Below are 22612 nucleotides of genomic sequence, written 5' to 3' on the forward strand. Positions count from 1 at the left end.
CCCCCACCAGCAGAACACACACCAATGAGGCGATTTGAGAAGAGACCGAAGAAAGTGAGCCTCAAGGCAATGTACACCAACATAGAAGGAATTACAAATAAAGCAAATGAACTTGGAGAATGGGTACTAGAGGAAAACCCGGACATAATAGCTCTCACAGAAACAAAGCTAACGAAAACCATACCAAATGCAGTGTTCCCACAGGATTAGTATGTTATGAGGAAAGAGAGAGAAGGAAGAGGTGGTGGTGGTGTAGCTCTGCTGGTAAGAAAATGCTGGGATTTTGAGGAGATGGTTATTCAGGGCTGTGAAGGTTTCAGTGACTACATAACAGGCACCATAACAACTGGATGGCAAAAAATTATAGTAGTAGTCATATATAATCCACCACCAAATAAACAGAAGACCCAGACAGGAATATGATAGAAACAACATGGCCACCATTAACATAATAGAGCAACAGCATCTGTTGCTCATAGGAATGGATCTGGACTACTAATCATGTCAGAATTCAACCATGGGATGGGAATATAGATTGGGAGAACAGAGACACGCATGGTGGACCAGAAACATAGAGAGCTAAGCTGCTGGACGTGGCAATAATAAACTTTCTAAGCCAGCACATGAAGGAACCAACAAGAATGAGAGGAGAAGATTAACAAGCAATGCTTGATTTGATATTTACCCTAAATGATTGGGATATAAGGGAAGTTAAGATGGAAGCACTCTTGGAAATGAGTGATCACAGTGTATTGAACTTTGAGTACCTGGTAGAGCTAGGAATTATCTCCCCCAAGAAAGGTCTAGTAAACAAAAGGCTGGCACACCGAAAGGGAAATTATGAGATGAGAAGTTTCTTAAGGGAAACCTTGGGACACAGACCTCAGAGCTAAGTCTACAAGATATGATGGACTTTGTCACCCAAAAGTGCCAGGAGGCAGTAAACAGGTTCATCCCGGCCCAAATGGAAAAATCCGAGAAACAATAGAAGAATCCATGGTATAAAAGGGAATGTATGGTAGCAAAGAAATTGAACAAAAGGGCAAGGAGGAACTTCCGGAATGCCAGAACACCAGAAAGCAGAGGGAGATACCAGAGAACCAGGAATGAGTATGTCAGGTGAAAGCAGAGAAAGAGAAGAGAAGCAGAGAAAAGTAATGAAAATGATATAGCAAACAAAGCCAAGACCGAAGCAAAGCTACTCCACAGTCACATCAGAAGGAAAACAACAGTGAAAGAACAGGAAGTGAAACTTAGAACAGGCGAGGACAGGTATACAGAGAATGACAAAGAGGTGTGTGAAGAACTCAACAAGAGGTTCCATGAGGTCTTCACAATAGAACAAGGTGAGGTCACTGTGCTAGGAGAAAGGGAAGTAAACCAGCCGGCCTAGGAAGGTTCGAAATTACGAGAGAGGAGGTCAAGAGACATCTGCTGGATCTGGATGTTAGAATGGCTGTTGGTCCAGATGGGATCTCACCATGGGTACTGAAAGAGTGTGCAGAGGCACTTTGCTTGCCACTCTCCATAGTGTATAGCAGATCACTGGAGACGGGAGACCTACCAGAAATATGGAAGACTGTGAATGTGGTCCCAATAAACAAAAAGGGCGACAGGCAAGAGGCATTGAACTACAGGCTCAACTCTTCTTCGTTCCCTAAAAGTTTCTTCGAGCACAGTACTACACCCAACAGCACTCGACCATACATGTCGCTTTAACTCTCCTAGAGTGTTCGTAAGCATCTCTCCACACATACTGTCTCTTCTCCTATCATTTTCTCGGCTATTACTCTTCTTCACTATCTCTCCACGTTTTCTGCGAAACATGTCAACTACTGACATTTCAAACAACTTAACTCTACTATCCAAATGCCTCTGTGCTCATGGACAACTTGACTCTTTACTCCGGTCTTTAGTATGTCCACATCCATCCTCATTCCTACTCAGCACAGTTGCATTCACCTTCCGACTCTTAATTTCAGCAGTCTGGGCTCTACTCAGATCCGCTCTCTTCACATTATTCTTCTTCGGCTGGGTCATTCTCACTTTCGACCTCACCGAGACTTCACTTCCTGAGTCGGACCTTCCTCAAATAGCCACGCTATATCTACGTCGATATTTTCCACTGGTTGAATCGACACTGTCTCATCTTCTCTAGCGTCTTCCTCGTCGGCCACCTCTGCCTTCATTACTACCGAGACAGGGTTTTCAATGGCTTGGCGGTCTCCTGACTCATCCCCTCGGATGTCAGTCAGGTTCACACTCTCAGGTGTCTCACCCGTGCCGTGGCGTTCTTGGGACTCCTCTGGCACAGTCTCTCCTATGACTCGTGGCAACATCTTTGTCCCGCACAAGTCATTCCCCAGGATCACTTGGACTCCTGGAACAGGTATGTCGGGGCATACTCCCAACATCACCTCTACCGACACATATTCCGGCCTTAGCTCGACAGCACATATGGCCATGTCACTCTCAGACAATAACTCATAAACTTTCATCTTACTCCTGCCAGCTAACCGTCGATCATTCCCAATCAGGCTTCTCGCAATCAAGCTCTGATTAGCTCCGGTATCCCTTCAGATACCGACTTCTACCTCAGGTTGGCCTCCTATACTGATCCAACCTTTGCTCATGAACGGTCTATACCTCTCGTTCACTAAGTTCACCTTCTGTGGTTTGTCTTGGAACACATTAGTATATTTACTTCGGGGGTCACACATGGCCAGGGGTCACACATGGCCGGGGTCACAACTCTTTTGCCCTGCCTACAATCTCGCATCACGTGACCCAATCCGTTACAATTGTAACACCTCACCTGGGAAAAGTCTCTTCTATATGTACCAGAGCGGCTCTGACTTTGTCCACTCGCATGAGAGTTCCTCGGGCCAGGTACGCTACCTGCACTCTGCGGAGCTCTACTTGACTCTTGATTTCCTGGATCACGATTTGTTTCTCGTTTAGCTCCTCCATCCTCAGTTTCAAACGAAGTGCACGACCTACTCTTCTGAGTTTTAGGGTACTTACGTTTATCCGCCCATTTATCGAAATTCTTCTCACCCCAGACTCCTCTGGGTCTTTCATAATTTCTTCCTCCCCAGACTCCACCGGGTCTGCTATTGCTGCGTCTCGCCTCGCTTCTCACTCTGTTTTACCTCAAGCTCTTGTATGCTTCAGTAATCATATCTGCCCTATCTGCGGCATCTTTCACCTCCTTTACCCCCGCTTCTTGGATCTTGAACTTTGTTTCGGGATGCATCATCTCCAAGAACTTCTCCATGACCTCAGTTGCTTCAGGTCAGCGTAAGATCCAACTCCAGCAGCCTCAATCCACTTCTGGAATCGTCTTTCCAGATCCCTTGCTGTCTCAGCAAAAGTACATGCTCCAACCTTCACCATCTCTCTGAAGCGCTTCCTATAAGCTTCTGGGGTTAGCTGAAACGAGCACAATATGCTGCTCTTTACTGTGGCATAATCCTGGCACTCTTCCAGTGACAATTGCGTTTATGCCTCCCTGGCTGCACCAGTCAATCTTAAATGGACCAGCTGGGCCCATTCCTCCTGTGGCCACTCCTTGATGCTGGCAACTTTTTCAAAATGCTCGAAGAAGCTCTCTGCCTCTTCGGGAACAAACAAGGGAATGTCCTTCTCCCTAACCCTAACATCTGGTGAGTGTGATACCTGGGTGGTGCTCTCTGGCAACCCATGTTCAATCCTTTGTTCAGCCAAGGTTATGTTCGCATCTATCTGCATTTGTTTTGTTCTCTCTTTTTCTTTTTCGACCTGGGCTTTTTCTTTCTCTTTCTCTTGTTCCAACTCCAGTTCTCTTATTCTGGTTTTCTCTTTATCTTGTTCCAACTCCAGTTCCCTTATTCTGGTTTTCTTTTTTTCTTTCTCCACCTCTAGCCTGGCTTTCTCTTTTTCTTTCTCCACCTCTAGCCTGGCTTTCTCTTTTTCTACCTCCAGTCTGGTCTTCTCTTTTTCCCTCTCTGCTTCATTTTTCATCTGGAGTTCCAATTTCATCTTTTCCAGCTGGAACTGTCTCTCCTCACGCTGCATCTGGAGTTCTAACTGTAACCTTTCCAGACACCTGTTCCTGCTACTGCGGCTACTCTTGCTGCTCCTTCTTGATCCCTGGGATCTCACTTCATCCTGCCCATCGTCCTCCTTTCCACTTTCAGCTCCTTTTTGGGATCCTTGTTCTGCTGCTTCACTTTTGGCTCTTAACTGCCTCAGGATCTCATCCTTCATCCCAGCTACTTTAGATGCTTTCAACCTAATGCCACATTTTTCTGTTATTTGTTTTAATTGATTCCTCGTGCAACCTTCCAAGTCCACAGGCTTGCCTGACTCAACAAACGCTTGCACCTTATCCATCTTGTCCTGTGTGTCTTCCCAAGAGAGAGAATATACACTTACGGTCACACAGTGTATCTATTTCAACAAGGGGTGTACAAATCCACTCTTGGACTAGGTGTGGGTGTGTCAGTTCACTATCCTGGACACAGGCCCCCAATTTATTATATTGTGGGTTGGTGGTGTTGTCGTCGTTGATCCTTCTTTCGGACAACCTAACCCACAACTCGGTAGAGTGCTTATACTTTACCAGGAGATCACCCTGGGCGCTTCTGGCTCTTGGAGAGGGGCTCAACGTCCCACGTTTAGGGGATGCGGCTCCAATACTTAGCTGCGTTGTCACGTGCACACACCCACTCGAGCTGCTGTGACTCCCCACTCTCTCCTTAGGTGATATGATCTCCTCAATCCCCTATGACTTACTAGTATTACCTCCTACCCTGTTCACAGCAGTGGTTCTTGGTTCTTTCTCTCTCTCTCTCCTTCTTTACTACTTCCTGGGAAGCCTCACTAGGACAAGAGCAAACACCAGCAAATTTGAATACATTTACTGGACCTAGCACATACACAATACATACACTCATATAATAATAATAATAATGAATCCTACACTCTATACTATTTCAGTCAGGTTGCACTCCAACACCATCAGAACTCTATCATCTGCTTATCAAGTGGTATTTTATCTCCTGATTCACCACCTAATATTACCAACCTCCTCAAATAGATCAAGACTTATAATACAATGTTGCACTATCAGCAAGAGAATAAATATATATAAACATGTGCAAGGAAAATGAGCGTATGAATGCAATAACATATATATATCAGTATAAATGTTCCTTGATATATAGCAATGATCAATCGATCACCCTATCAGTCCTAGAACACATACATCTGTAGGTAATCCAGCCTACGACTGTAACTCTAACCTTTAGTATAAACATTCCTCGGCACAAAAATGGCAAACAATCACTCACCTTTAACTGCGTTTTGCACGCTAATGACAACCAAACACTATCACCTCCCTACAAGTAAACATTTAGAACTTCCTTTCCACATCTGGAAGTTCACTACCCTGATCTCTTCAGGTTCTTCCGGGTTTATCTACCAGGATCCTCTGCAGCTCTCCTGGCTGCTACACCATGAAGTCTTCCCTGAGCAACTACGGTGCTTCACCACTTCTACTAGGATCCTCCACAGCTCTCCTGGCTGCTACACCATGAAGTTTCCTCGAACAATAAGGTGCTTCACCACTTCTACAGAAGCACGTGACACTCCTCTTCACTGCTTCTCCTCACAGCTCGAGGTCCTCTCCTCCACTACCTTGGAGTCACATCAACTACTCCCTCTGTGCTGGCTTTGAAGTTCTCAGCAACTTCTTCCCCCAAAGACAAACCTACAACCCATTGACACTCCAATAAAAATGTTTCCCCTTAAACACATAAACAAAAATAACCACACAATATGTTTGCCTCCAACATCTATCTGCTCTCTACATACTGTGAGAGTGGACTTCCCCGTTTTGGGCTGGTCCTTGCTTCACCTTGCCCGGCGGGCCTCATTCACTCTGGGAGGGTCCTCCTCCGCCAGGAGCTGGGCTCCCTCAGTCACCTGCCAGCGCTCAGAGGAGATGGACGTCGCTCCGCCCTTCAAGATGTTCCTCCCTCTCCACTCTCTTATTTCAGGCTTTCTGCCTTATCAAAACATGTCTAACTTATCAATAAACATTGCTACTGTCGCTGGGCACACGACCAACTACAAGTAATCGCTATAGACTGGCTTAAATCATGCTTACCACATATTCCCTAGTCGAGGGCGCTCCTTCCTCTGATGGAGTCTGGTCAGAGCACTCCCACGGCCCACAATAATGTCTCTGGGTGGCTTAATAAACACTCCTCGCCGTCCAGGACTTGAGACCACAACGTTCCCAGGTCGATTCCACAGCTGGAACGTATGCACACTTCTCCTCTCTTGGAGATATATCACTAGGGGTTCCTTTCTAACGGGAGCTCATATGGAGCACAGCTTCCCCCCTCGATGTCTGACACTCAAGTGATTGTCAAAGCCCTCCAGAAGCGAGCCTCACGCCTCCAGCAAATTATCCACATTTCTTAACCAGTCATTTATCTATTTTCTTATTCACTGCCCATAATCTCAAATTGTTTATTAAATCCAACAAACTATTTTACATCTGTGTTATCGCCTCTATATTTCCTAGACCTTCTAGTCAGATCAAGCTTGATAAAATAATTCTCAAAGGGGAGACTCGTTTTTCGGCTACCTGGGATCATAACAGTACACACACACACACACACACACACACACACACACACACACACACACACACACACACACACACACACACACACACACACACACACACACACACACACAAATCACAAACAGGATTTGACATCCTGTTTGACATAAGGGATTTCCCTTATGTCGAAGTTCATATGTCGACTCCGACATATCGGTTTTGAGGCCCCAGTAGGAATGGGCGACCACAGTACACTGGTGTTTCATTATCTGGTTGAAGAAGGGTTATTGAAGGGGTACTGAAAACAAAAGGCTGCCATTCCGTAAGGGAAACTATGAGGAGATAAAAAAATTCCTAACAGATATAACATGGGACACAGAGCTCAGGGGAAAGACGGCACAAGACATTATGGACTACATCATGCAGAAGTGCAAGGAATCAGGAAACAAGTTTGTGCCAGTCCAAAAGGAAATGAGAAACCCATGGTTTAATCAGTGATGTAGGCTAGCTAAGCAGCAAAGTAAAAGATCGTGGAGAAACTATTGGAATAACAGGACACTTGAGAGCAGAGAAAGATACCAGAGTGCCAGGAATAAATATGTAAGGATGAGAAGAGAGGCAGAAAGACAATTCGAAAATGACATCGCAAGCAAGGTAAAGACTCAACCTAAATTGCTTCACAGCCACATCAGGAAAAATAACAGTAAAGGAACAGGGAATGAAATTAAGGATAGGGGCAGAAGGATTTACTACAAACGACAAGGATGCGTGTGAGGAACTGAGTAAGAATTTCCAAGAGGTCTACACCTTAGAGCAAGGAGAAATTCCAGAGATAAGAGAGGGAATCGTTAACCAGTAACCACTAGAAAAGTTTGAGATTTCAAGTGGGAAAGTAAGGAAGTGTTTACTAGAGTTGGATGTGACAAAGTCTATAGGCCCAGATGGAATCTTCCCTTGAATACTAAAGGAAGGAGCAGAAGCACTGTGCTTGCCATTCTCCATAGTATATACCAAATCACTGGCGACAGGGGGAACTGCCAGAAATTTAGAAAACAGCTAATGTAGTCCCAATATACAAGAAGGGGGGATAGACAGGAGGCACTGAACTATAGGCCAGTGTCCCTAACCTGCATAGCATGCAAGAACATGGAGAAGATTGTGCGAAGAAAACTAGTGGAACATCTGGAGCGAAGAAACTTTTTACACAGCATCAACATGGGCTCAGGGATTGCAAGTCCTGCCTCACAGGGTTAATTGTATTCTACAACCTAAAAACAGACAAGAAAAAGAGGGGTGGGCAGACTGCATATTTTTAGATTGCCAGAAAGGCTTTGATACAGTTCCACACAAGAGGCTAGTGAAAAAGCTGTAGATGCAGGCTGGAGTGAAAGGGAAGGTACTCCATTGGATAAGGGAGTAGCTAAGCAACAAAAAACAACGAGTCAGTGTGAGGGGTGAGGTCTCAGATTGGCGAGACGTCACAAGTGGAATCCCGTCGGGGTCAGTTCTTGGACCTATACTCTTTCTGATATATATAAACGATCTCCCAGAGGCTATAGAATCATTCCTCTCACTGTTTGCTGATGACGCACAAATTATGAGAAGGATTAAAACAGAGGATGATAGGAGGCTACAAGATGGCCTAGACAGACTGAATGAATGGTCCAACAAAGGGCTGCTAAAGTTCAACCCGAGTAAATGCAAAATAATGAAACTAGGCGATGGAAACAGGAGGCCAGACACAAGATACAGAATAGGAGATGACGTACTTCATGAAACAGACAGAGAGAAAGATCTAGGAGTAGATATCACACCAAACTTGCATCTTGAAGCCCACGTAAAAAGAATTACATCTGCAGCATATGCGAGGCTGGCTAACATCAGAACAGCCTTCAGGAACCTGTGTAAGGAATCATTCAGAACCTTGTATACCACATATGTGAGAACAATCCTGGAGTATGCGGCCCCAGCATGGAGCCCGTATCTTTTTAAGCACAAGACGAAGCTTGAAAAAGTTCAGAGGTATGCCACTAAGCTAGTCCCAGAACTAAGTGCCATGAATTACGAGGAAAGGCTGCTGGATATTCATCCCATGACACTGGAAGACAGAAGAGTAAGGGTAGACATGATCACTACCTACAAAATTCTCAGGGGAATTGACAGGGTAGATATGGATAAACTGTTTAACACGGGTGGTACACGAAGAAGGGGACACAGGTGGAAACTGAGTACCCAAATGAGCCACAGGAACGTTAGAAAGGACTTTTTCAGTGTCAGGGTAGTTAACAGGTGGAATGCATTAGGCAGTGATGTGGTAGAGGCTAACTCCATACACAGTTTCAAATGTAGACATGATAGAGCCCAGTTGGCTCAGGAACCTGTACATCAGTTGATTGACTGTTGAGAGGCGGGACCAAAGAACCAGAACTCAACCCCCGCAAGCACAATTAGGTGAGTACACAAACACACACATACACACACACACACACACACACACACACACACACACACACACACACACACACACACACACACACACACACACACACACACACACACACACACACATACACACACACACACACACACACACACACACACACACACACACACACACACACACACACACACACACACACACACACACTGCTTGGCTGACAGCAACACCCCGTTTTAAAACAATCGGCAAAATGAATGCGGTTTACACTGCATAATTAATCATTCTAAATACCATCAGTAAAGTTGTAGGCCAGGCGGGTTTTGCCATTATTCACAGCTCTGAATAATGGCAAATTCATTTTGTTTACACATTTTTTAACTACAAACAAAATTCCGACACTTCACATTTCATTACAGAAAATATTAAATAAAAAACTCCTTAATTCGCAAAATTGTCTTGTTAATTGCATTCCTTACGTCTGGAAATCAAGATGTGAAAAAATATATATGAAACTGGTTATTTATCTAAATGTAATTACCCGGGTTTCTTTACCTGGCCCAACGGTAGATGCATGCTTCTTTGAATCAGATTTGCATCGAAATCCAAAGACTTTGCTCAATCTCGCTTATAATAGCATATTTACGTGTTCAATTTTTAGATTTAATTAGATTAAATAAATTCTTCGTCTAATTTATACTATTTATTAACAATGATTACACTAAAGATGTTTTTTCTGTCATTTCTGTAATTCTTCTGCGTTTCTAGTCTTTACTTATATCCTCTGGTTCTGCCGTTCTCAGCAATAAACATTATATCTTTCTACCTAGTTGATTCCATTGACAATCGTGTATATCGCAATCATGTTTCAAATGTTCTTCTTTTCCTCCCGTGCGATAAAGCCACGTTCCCATAGTCTCAGTTTTCTAAGATCAGTTCACTCATCTTTGAAGGAACCTTACTGCGTATCGTTCAAACTTTTCTAAATATCCTGTAGTGCCGGGATTACACATTTGCAACCATGAAGCATTTATGACACTCATGTGTCAAAAAGTTAAAAATTCTCCCATTAAGGGTTTTAACTTTGTGACATTAAAACATTAAACATTAAACCCCTCATGTCTCCCTTTTTTCAAAGTTACTAAATGCTATCCAGACATTGACCGATTTCTCATATGCCGCTGACAGTTTTTTGTTAATGTGTATGACTTTGACATAAGCTTTGGGTGGATGTGTACTTAAAAGTCTGTCTTCATGTTATGGTGCAGATTGCATTGCCTTTACAGTAATATATAAATAATGTTGCACCTTCAAAACTTAAAAGTTCTATTGTTGGACAGCAGATAGGTGTCTCCGGGATGCTATTGTGGGTGCTGGTGGCTCAGTAGGTAGAGCTGTGGGCTGCTATTTGTTTGTCTGCAGTTCGAGGCTCCGATGGTACAAGTAAATGAGTGTTATTATCCGCGATATGGTAGTTAGCAATTGATATATGTTTCATATTCTAACCAATTAATAAATTAGCTATTTATATATTGAACCGCTGATTGGGTTCGTTTAAATAACCAGGTTGGAGTGAAGATGTTCATAATTTTTCAACTTGTTAATTTATCATTATAACGTTCAAGGGGAATTGATTCTTCTTTACTGTAAAAATAATTTCCTAATTTTTTTTAGTTTATTATATATATCAGTGAAAAGAGTTTAAATAAGTTCATTCCCAGAAAACATAAACTGAAACTGACCTTATTTTCTGCTTGTTACAACTTGAAATAAAGTTGTTACTTCTTGGCTAAACGTGTTTATGATATATTAGAACGTTGTTGCAATTTGCTATATTGGTTGTTATAACTGGTTAGGAGGTGTTAAAATTTGTTCGAACGTTGTACCAACGTCGTAGTTTCACTGTGTGTTTAGCGGGTTAATATTGGAAGACACTGACATTGGGAGAAATAGACTGTAAGTTATATGCAAATATCCACTTAAGATAAATATCAGCTTCAGAGACAGCTGTGAACGGCCTCGCAAGACTTGTTTAATAAAAGAATAAAGTTTACGTCTGTTAAACTCAAATGAGCACCCGAATATCTGCTAAACGTTAAATACTTTAAAACTAATGAAAACTTGAACGAATGTGTATTTACCACAAAGTAAAGAAACGATTTCCTTTACTTATGCCAAAGACATGATCAAAATCAGTTTAAGTAAATTTCTCAACGATATTTACCTTGCCCTGTGACTCTTCTCTCCCGTCCTTACGAATATTTGACAAGCACCTGTCTCTCTGTCACAGCCACTCAACTCTCCACCCATGTGTATAATACAATAAGTATACATTGCTATAAGGTCAACTCAAGTTATATGTGAAGCTACAGTTGACTCTCTGTACCAGTGATGTCACTCGACGGATCTTGCAAACCAACATTAAGTATGAAAATTCCAGGACACTCCCATGGTTAGCCAATCCATGGAGGAAAAACAGCTTGCGAAGAGGGCTTAATGTGTGCTGAAATATGCAGAGAGCGCCCAAAGCTGCTCAAACTTTAGTACAGTAGAATTGTTGACAAAATCTGAAGATCTTTTAAAAATAAAAAATCGATGCTAGCAGCAGATTTATGGGAGATCGAGATCTTAATAAAAATATTTAAGTCAATAAAATTGTCTGAATGTTGTAAACTTTACATCGAACTTTTATTAAATGGAAATTCCTTGAGAGTAAAACAGAAATAAATAAAAAATGTCACCAATTGGAGAAAGAAAAAGTTCAAGAGGTTAACTATAAACTTTCATATATAAAATAAGACTAAGACTGGTTTATATAATTTAGATCCATTTTGTGATTGATCAGTTAGAGGACGAATTGAGTGGGATCATTGATACTTAGTTATCTCAATAATACATAATTAATGTCACATTGTTATATTAAAGACATTGTTTCTCACCTCACCTCATTCCTGTCTATATATCCATACCACTGAATTGTAAATCCATCCTTCTGAAGATGTATTATTACATACGAATAAATAAATAAATAAATAAATAAATATATATATATATATATATATATATATATATATATATATATATATATATATATATATATATATATATATATATATATATATATATATATATATATATATATATATATATATTGCCTGACATTCATACAACCAACCCTGAGGACAGCACACTCCTACGTGCTCCTCTTGGAAGGATTGCCATCGACGGGGTCCTTGGTAAGAAGATCACTGACCTGAAGAGGATGAACGAGAGGATTGAAGACATCGATGCTCATGATGCACTTTACCTCATCACCAGATGCTTGTCCCTCCCCAGGCTGACCTACTTTCTAAGATGTTCGCCATCTTTCAACAATATTAAATTAGAAGAGTACGACAGCTTGCTGAAATCAACATTAGAAAAAGCCCTCAATCTCTCCCTCAGCGACTTACAGTGGAAACAGGCCTCCCTTCCTGTCAGACTCGGGGGCCTTGGCGTGCGCACAGCAACACAAATTGCTGTACCAGCGTTCCTGTCCTCTTCAGTGGGGTCTGACAACTTGGTGAAGGAAATCCTACCTGAGCACCTAGTTCAACAGGCTGGGGTACATGATCCCAGCTTCACAGACTGCACAACCAAATGGGTCTCTCTCGCAGGACCAGCACCCCAACCACCGCCTTCTGAAGCCCATAAGCAATCCAGCTGGGATCGCCCCATTGCTGACCAAGAAGCTGCGACTTTGCTAGAAGCTCTGACAACACCACATGACACTGCCCGACTTAGAGCTGTAGCAGCTCCCCATGCAGGTGATTTCCTATTAGCAACCCCAATGTCAGCAACCGGCACCCGTCTCACACCGCAGGCCCTCCGAATTGCCATGGCTCTCCGCCTCGCTGCCCCAATCCACACCAAATACAGGTGTATTTGCGGCGAGGCAGAGGCCGACAGATACGGACGGCATGGCCTTCTCTGCCAAAGGACAGGAGGATGGCATGCAAGACATGGCGAGGTCAATGACATTATTAACAGAAGCCTTACCACAGCCGGTTGTCCAGCAGAGAGAGAGCCCCGTTATCTAATGTCCCGCAAATCTGATGAGCCTGTCGGTCGCCCAGACGGAATCACGGTGAACCCCTGGAAGAATGGTAGACAGTTGGTGTGGGACTACACATGCGTTTCAACTTTAGCCAATACCTATGTTGACTTCAGTGCTACACAAGCAGGAGGAGCTGCCAATCACCGGGAAGCGGCCAAGTCACATAAATACAGAGACCTTGAGCACCACTACAATTTTGTCCCCATTGCCTCAGAGACACTTGGTGCCTGGGGTAAAAGTGCTGCGAGCTTTTTGAAGGAGTTGGGGTCTAAGCTAATCGAAAGAACTAGAGACCCTAGAGCTGCCAGTTTTCTTTTTCAGCACCTTAGTGTGGCAATCCAGAGAGGAAATGCTCACTGCATCCATGGTTCCTGCCCGCCATCTGAGGAGCTGGAAGAGCTGTACAACTTGTGACAAGCAGCCTTGCACCCTGCATGTAATCAATATTGTAACTTTTTTTGTGTAATGACATTTTCAAATAAAGTTAGATAAATATACACGCATACCAAAAGAATAGGGGTGGTAGGAGAAGAAAATATCAGTGTTCAGTGAGGATCCACAAGGTCTTTTCTGAGTACTCTTTATTTTCTTCTCCGAGGCTATGGGTCCCTACACTTACACCAGAGGTGGTACCCCTTTTAGGTAAAAAAAAAAAAAAAAAAAAAAAAAAAAAAAAAAAAAAAAAAAAAAATATATATATATATATATATATATATATATATATATATATATATATATATATATATATATATATATATATATATATATATATATATGGCCGTTTTTTGGTTTTATAGTAAATCATCAGTTGTATCTTCTGATTTTTGTCTGTAGGGATAACGTTTCTATTAACAATATCTTTCAGGAGAGTCGAACTCGGTACAAAAATTAGTTTCTTACCAATACCAACAGTACACCGTTCTAACACGTTCAACAAATCTTTCAGTGAATTTAACTTACTTATGGTTTTGTTCCCCAGAATACATGGTGGGGGAGGCAGGGGCAGGCACAGGGCTGTACATGGGTCCCTACTTCTCCAGCCCTCAGCCCCTGAACATCACTGTACACCAGGACACCGTCGCCTACCTTCCCTGCACTGTCAGTCAGCTTGGCGACAAGTCGGTCAGTACCACATCAACCACAAAATTCTTTTAACCGATTTTTTTTTTTTTGTAACTCAAAATTGTGTTTCATACTTAAGTTTTTTAATACTTTTTTTTATTCTTAAACACTAAACCTTGAGATGCCGTTTTGTAATTATTTTTTTTATGTGTATTAAGTTTTTTTTTTTTATTAAGGGGGGTGATATCTCTCATTTCATCCTTACTAATTATCTGTCATTATTTCCTGACATGTTCTTTATTCTTTATTTATTTATTAAACGTCTGACTTTTATTTTGTGCCTGGACAACTCTGTTGGTTATTTGAATTCATCGTTAAATGCCGTGTTATCACGTACATTGCTGAATTGGATTCTCTTAAATTACATGTAATTAGGCAAAATTTATCTTGTAGATTTGATCATGTAAATTGGTTTGTTATGCAAATGTTACGACGTAATTAGATATAAACTGACTTATGAGAATGAAATGCGAGTGCTTTATATGAAGAGTTCGGCTATGTCTAAAATAGTTGTCTGGCTAAATCCAATGATTATTTCCAGCTCTTGATGAACGTTCTCTGATAGTACACATGAACATATTCCTCTCTAATCACTTACAGACATATAATGTATACCTGCCTCATTGTGTAAAAAATTACCGTTACACATTTCAAATAATATTTACAATGTGTGTGTTTGCTAACTAGTTAATGCATTCAGGGTCCTGAGTTGTGTCTCCGTCCTGCAGGTGTCTTGGGTGAGGCAGAGGGACGCGGATATACTAACAGTGGACCGCTACACCTTCGTCAGGGACGAGCGGTTGACCGTACACTTCACCCCTGATACAGGCACCTGGACGCTGGTCATCAAGTACGTCCAGGAGCGCGACGCTGGCACCTATGAGTGCCAGATCTCCACCGAGCCAAAGATGTCAATGCTGGTCCATCTTAACGTCATTGGTGAGTCTCGGTTACTTGTCGCCTCCAGCTGGTGCTTGTGAGGGCCAGCTGGTGCTTGTGAGAGCCAGCTGGTGCTTGTGAGAGCCAGCTGGATTGGTATTCCTACAATTTGTGACTGGTGTTGATCGGTAAACCTGCACCCTTCGGCTCCGGTGGTATTGGGTTCGAGGCTCCCGATGGTGAAAGTGAATGTAATATGTAATGTTATTCCAGTATAATATTATTCCATAATAATATTTATTGATAACAAAGTCTAAGGCCAGTGCTTGGGAGTATCCAAAGTGCATATTGGAGTCCATAATCCATAACACAGCCCAGCAAGTACATCAACTAGTTTAAATTTCACTGGACTCTTCCTCTTACTCACTGCTGCTCTGATAATCTCTTCAATGTCGGCTCCCACTTTGAAAAGTGATGATTGGTCACATATCAGACGACCATCTCTAACAGATCCGTCGTTCACGATCGTTCTCATTACAATGAGATCCAGCGGCCCTAGTGAAGCCAAACTTTGCCCGTCTTAATTTACTGTCACCGATTATGTATGTTAATTGAAGTGATGAGACGTCCTACGTGTCCTCCTCGGCTTCTTATTGGCCGAGGAGGCCAATATGTGAATTGGTCCTCAACCTATTCTCCAATTTTAAATGGGTGAGATGCCGAGCTTGCTTGAACGTTGAAGCTTCGGCGACTAATCTGAGTAAAGCAACCTCGACTTCGACACATAAGGGAAAGGCTCTTAATTGCCTTTTCTCATTTTCACAACGTAGATATGAGCTTCTCAAATAGCCTGGATGGTAGCAGCGTGTCGTTTGGACACCTTAACAGACTACAAGTGAAGACTCTTGTATAGAATACCTTGACAGATGCATTGAATCCATAATTTAATAGAAGCGCATTCTTTGCAAGTAACGTACAGATCGTGGCAGCTTGACAACAAGGAAAGTTATCTTGCAGAGAGGGTTTCAGTAAACACTAGTGCCGTGTGGGTATATATTTTTGTTATTTATATATTTATATGCAAAGCATGTTCATAAGTACAAAAAAAAACAGAAAGAAAAACAAATGAAAGAAAAACAAACGTTGTTTGTTTCAAAAATGAAACAAACAACGCACAAAATCACTAGAGTGAAGGGCCTATAGCAAGACATAACACGTAGTACAATCAAACTGTCGGACACACAATACACAGCAACATGACATAAGGGCACATAACGAGAAAGGACATATACAAGCACAAAATAACCAAAACATGAACAGGCACTGACAGCCAAGCAGCCCGAAGGGCACTCAACAAACGATAAAGAAGCACATAAAGAGTGCAATACATCACTCATAAACAAGAACAGGCCCACGCAGGAGCCAGGAATCAACACCCACACCACACACAGACACACAAGGACTCGCCCCCGTGAGCGCAGGCACCGAGAAGCAAAACCACACACACCCACACAGGAGATGAGATGAGAAGAGTTGTGACAGATGAGGATTGCAGGATCCTCCAAGAGGACCTGAACAGGTTGCAGAGATGGTCAGAGAAATGGCTACTGGAATTCAACTCGAGCAAATGTAAAGTTATGGAAATGGGACTAGAAGATAGGAGACCAAAGGGACTGTACACAATGAAGGGGAACAGCCTACCTGTGACGACGCGCGAAAGAGACCTGGGGGTGGACGTAACACCTAATCTATCTCCTGAGGCACATATAAATAGGATAACGACAGCAGCGTACTCTACACTGGCAAAAGTTAGAACATCATTCAGAAACCTAAGTAAGGAGGCATTTAGGGCGCTTTACACTGCCTACGTGAGGCCAGTCTTAGAGTATGCCGCCTCATCATGGAGTCCCCATCTGAAGAAGCATATAATGAAACTGGAAAAGGTTCAGAGGTTTACAATGAGACTCGTCCCAGAGCTACGAGGGGTGGGGTATGAGGAGCACCTGAGGGAACTGTGCCTTACGACACTAGAAAGAAGAAGGGAGAGGGGGGACATGATAGGAACGTATATAATACTCAGAGGGATTGACAGAGTGGACATAGACGAAATGTTCACACAGAATAGTAACAGAACGAGGGGACATGGATGGAAGCTTGAAACTCAGATAAGTCACAGAGAGGTTAGGAAGTTTTCTTTTAGCGTGAGAGTAGTGGGAAAATGGAATGCACTTCAGGAACAGGTTGTGGAAGCAAATACTATTCATAATTTTAAAACCAGGTATGATAGGGAAATGGGACAGGAGTCATTGCTGTAAACAACCGATGCTCGAAAGGCAGGATCCAAGAGTCAATGCTCGATCCTGCAGACACAACTAGGTGAGTACAACTAGGTGAGTACAGGAGCAAAGACTAAGCAGAACAAAGACAAACAAGCCGACAATGCACAACACAAACACACACCAATCAATCATACTTACCCGGGTACTCGTCAGCCGGAAAGCGCAAACAATACGCCTCCCAAAGCAACAGGATGTCATCCGATACAGTAATACCAGGAATTGCAAGAGGATTAGACATTAACTCCGGTACATCGAGAATAAAGAACCGACCCCGCGGAACCCAGATGGAAGAAGGACTCCACGGAACAGGATGCATCTGGTCAACAATGTCAAACTTCAATGGGTGATCTCAATCATACGCTTCCCCGGAGGCCAAGAGAAGCGGTAAAGTACAGTAGAACCTCGAGTGACGATCGCCTCAATTTGCGAGCATTTTGGGTAACGAGCGCCCAGATTGCCGACAATGTCTCTCTGTCTATCATCCTCCACCCTGTCTGTCTGTCCCTGCCTTCGTCTATCTGTCTTTTTCCTCCCTCCCAAGGCCATTGCCATTCCATGCCTCCTCACTCTGTCTGGGACCTCCACCATGTCCCACTTCCCTGGTGCCATGTCCCAGCCCCCTGGGCTGAGGCCCGGGCACCGTAGCATGGCACCTACCAGGCCCCACCTCGAGCGCCTCACCAGCCCCACCGCCAACCACAGGATGGCGCACTGGCTGGGATCCTCCATGGCGGGCATCCTTCCTCAGCACCACCACTATGCCACGGCCAGCACCTACATCATCGACAGCAGGAAGAGCAACCACCCCCCACTGCAGAGAACCCGCCGAAGGAGAGAAAGCAGAAGGTTAATCAGAGACACAGGCATCCTCAGCCAGAGGCACATGGACCTCCGTCATTACCCTTGCAGGAGAAAGCGACGCATCCGGAACCTCCCCATCGACGTCGGAATACGCACAGTCGCTGAAGTCCCTAAATCGGCCACGCTGAAGAACGACGAGAACGCTTGGGCATCGGCTGCACACCATCCGAACCAGAGGCAGAGTAAAAAACACGGGCAACATGTGCCGGGTGCAAAGACGCACGCCGCAAGATAGCAGCAGTCTCTACCACAGAGGGAACCAGGCCCAACATAGCTGGAGACCTCGCATCTTCCCCTTCCTCCAGCACGGCCGGGACACACGGTGAAGACAACGCGACAGGCGCAGCAGCAGGAGAGGACGACGACGACGACGCCGGGCACGGAAGAACCACGGGAGCACCAGGAACATCAACAGGATCAGGAAGACCAACAAAAAGCAGCACAACCTTCGGGGAAGAGGCGACAACAGCAGCAGGCCCGACGGGTGATGCAGAGGGAGTCTCAACAGCTAACAGAACCGTCACACCCTCACCCACCAAATCCCATTCCACAGGGAGCGGCGGGAAATTTTCCTCACAGTACAGATTCACTGGAGCCACGGCAGCCACAGAGCACCCAGCAGCCTGATGCCCCAACTCGCTACACCGGAAACATGTGCGCAGCTGACAGGTATAGTATAACCAAACATAGTACCCCAGAAACCGGATGGATGAAGGAATGTCCGCCATTCAGGCATATCCCCAGAGGTGTGAGTATTCGTCTTCAAACCCTTGAACTTCCCCGACGAAAGCGAGTGCAGCCGGACACTCACAACAGCACCATGCTGCCCGAAGTAACACCACAGCAGTGCCACAAGAAGGCCCAAGGGCGTGCCATGGTGACTCACATAGGTTAGGGCTCCACTACAATCCGAGATCATCACAATACCGGAAGCGTCCGGAAGGGAGAAAGACCGTCCCTCATAGCCGCGGAGAAAGTCACGGTATGCACCCCTCCTCCATAAACTTGATAATGACCCTGTGCACAGAGACCAGTTCCACCCAACAGAGGTCAGCCACAGGGACACGCAAGATGTCGCATATTACGAGCTCGACTTCAGGTTACCCAGCCCGTCCAGAAAACTCCAATCCCACAGGGAGGGTCCTCACCACCAGGGTTAGATTGCCCCTCATAATGGAAGCCATGTCAAAACCCAACTACCGCCTCGTGTATATATATATATATATATATATATATATATATATATATATATATATATATATATATATATATATATATATATATATATATATATATATATATATATATATATATATATATATATATATATATGACTGAAAACTCACACCCCAGAAGTGACTCGAACCCATACTCCCAGGAGCAACGCAACTGGTAACTACAGGGCGCCTTAACCCGCTTGACCATCACGGCCGGACAAAAGGAAGTGATAGCCGAAGCTATTTGAACCACTTCCCCGCCGGCAACTCGGATGGTAATCTTGGGCATAGCATGCCCATGCCCAAGATTACCATCCGAGTTGCCGGCGGGGAAGTGGTTCAAATAGCTTCGGCTATCACTTCCTTTTGTCCGGCCGTGATGGTCAAGCGGATTAAGGCGCCCTGTAGTTACCAGTTGCGTTGCTCCTGGGAGTATGGGTTCGAGTCACTTCTGGGGTGTGAGTTTTCAGTGGCATATAGTCCTGGGGACCATTCAGGCTTGTTTGCATATATATATATATATATATATATATATATATATATATATATATATATGTGTGTGTGTATATCACGAAAATAAACACGTGATTAAGAATGTGACAATGTCAGACCATGGAGGAAAATGAAACAGGAATTTCCTTAAGTACTTTCGTATATTAAATACATCTTCAGAAAGAATCCTCAGAATCCATACATCTTCAGAAATACATCTTCCTTCTGAAGATGTATTTAATATACGAAAGTACTTAAGGAAATTCCTGTTTCATTTTCCTCCGTGGTCTGACATTGTCATATATATATATATATATATATATATATATATATATATATATATATATATATATATATATATATATATATATATATATATATATATATATATATATATATATATATATATATATATATATATATATATATATATATATATATATATATATATATATACATATAGATATATATATATATATATATATATATATATATATATATATATATATATATATATATATATATATATATATATATATATATATGTCGTACCTAGTAGCCAGAACTCACTTCTCAGCCTACTATACAAGGCCCGATTAGCCTAATAAGCCAAGTTTTCATGAATTAATGTTTTTTCGTCTACCTAACCTACCTAACCTAACCTAACCTAGCTTTTTTTGGCTACCTAACCTAACCTTACCTATATATATAGGTTAGGTTAGGTTAGGTAGGGTTGGTTAGGTTCGGTCATATATCTACGTTAATTTTAACTCCAATAAAAAAAAATTGACCTCATACATAGTGAAAAGGGTTGCTTTATCATTTCATAAGAAAAATTTTTTAGTAAATATATTAATTCAGGAAAACTTGGCTTATTAGGCAAATCGGGCCTTGAATAGTAGGCTGAGAAGTGAGTTCTGGCTACTAGGTATGACATATATATATATATATATATAAATATATATATATATGTATATATATACATATAGATATATATATATATATATATATATATATATATATATATATAAATATATATATATATATATATATATATATATATATATATATATATATATATATATATATATATATATATATATATATATATATATATATGTCGTACCTAATAGCCAGAACGCACTTCTCAGCCTACTATTCAAGGCCCGATTTGCCTAATAAGCCAAGTTTTCATGAATTAATGTTTTTTCGTCTACCTAACCTACCTAACCTAACCTAACCTAGATTTTTTTGGCTACCTAACCTAACCTTACCTATAAATATAGGTTAGGTTAGGTTAGGTAGGGTTGGTTAGGTTCGGTCATATATCTACGTTAATTTTAACTCCAATAAAAAAAAATTGACCTCATACATAGAGAAAAGGGTTGCTTTATCATTTCATAAGAAAAAAATTATAGTAAATATATTAATTCAGGAAAACTTGGCTTATTAGGCAAATCAGGCCTTGAATAGTAGGCTGAGAAGTGAGTTCTGGCTACTAGGTACGACATATATATATATATATATATATATATATATATATATATATATATATATATATATATATATATATATATATATATATATATATATATATATATATATATATGTCGTACCTAGTAGCCAGAACGCACTTTTCAGCCTACTATGCAAGGCCCGATTTGCCTAATTAGCCAAGTTTTCATGAATTAATTGTTTTCCGACTACCTAACCTACCTAACCTAACCTAACCTAACTTTTTCGGCTACCTAACCAAACCTAACCTATAAAGATAGGTTAGGTTAGGTTAGGTAGGGTTGGTTAGGTTCGGTCATATATCTACGTTAATTTTAACTCCAATAAAAAAAATTTACCTCATACATAATGAAATGGGTAGCTTTATCATTTCATAAGAAAAAAATTAGAAAAAATATATTAATTCAGGAAAACTTGGCTTATTAGGCAAATCGGGCCTTGAATAGAAGGCCAAAAAGTGAGTTCTGGCTACTAGGTACGACATATATATATATATATATATATATATATATATATATATATATATATATATATATATATATGTCGTACCTAATAGCCAGAACGCACTTCTCAGCCTACTATTCAAGGCCCGATTTGCCTAATAAGCCAAGTTTTCATGAATTAATGTTTTTTCGTCTACCTAACCTACCTAACCTAACCTAACCTAGCTTTTTTTGGCTACCTAACCTAACCTTACCTATAAATATAGGTTAGGTTAGGTTAGGTAGGGTTGGTTAGGTTCGGTCATATATCTACGTTAATTTTAACTCCAATAAAAAAAAATTGACCTCATACATAGAGAAAAGGGTTGCTTTATCATTTCATAAGAAAAAAATTATAGTAAATATATTAATTCAGGAAAACTTGGCTTATTAGGCAAATCGGGCCTTGCATAGTCGGCTGAGAAGTGCGTTCTGGCTACTATTTACGACATATATATATATATATCCTTACCCCTGTACCACCAAGACTTAGATTACACAACCTTGAGGGGAGGGGGAATTCCAGTGAATCCGCAGGAATTCTGGCGGCTTCTCG

At 42.0% G+C, this 22612-nt stretch overlaps 1 protein-coding gene and 1 long non-coding RNA gene across 3 annotated transcripts in view; one reads left to right on the top strand and one right to left on the bottom strand.

The window, feature by feature from the left end:
* Nucleotides 1–22612, bottom strand: part of LOC138364592 (uncharacterized) — a 45832-nt gene that overhangs the window by 15919 nt on the left and 7301 nt on the right. The gene's annotated exons all lie outside the window — the stretch shown is intronic.
* The window catches only part of LOC123753101 (matrix-remodeling-associated protein 5-like), a 41743-nt gene that overhangs the window by 4768 nt on the left and 14363 nt on the right, over nt 1–22612 (top strand). For both annotated transcript variants that reach the window (XM_069324414.1, XM_069324416.1), the window contains exons 2-3: nt 14129–14271; nt 15000–15210. In XM_069324414.1, coding sequence (XP_069180515.1) covers nt 14129–14271; nt 15000–15210 — 354 coding nt within the window. The remainder of the gene's footprint in view (nt 1–14128; nt 14272–14999; nt 15211–22612) is intronic.

Source organism: Procambarus clarkii, chromosome 14 (assembly GCF_040958095.1).
Source record: "Procambarus clarkii isolate CNS0578487 chromosome 14, FALCON_Pclarkii_2.0, whole genome shotgun sequence".
Taxonomy (NCBI): domain Eukaryota; kingdom Metazoa; phylum Arthropoda; class Malacostraca; order Decapoda; family Cambaridae; genus Procambarus; species Procambarus clarkii.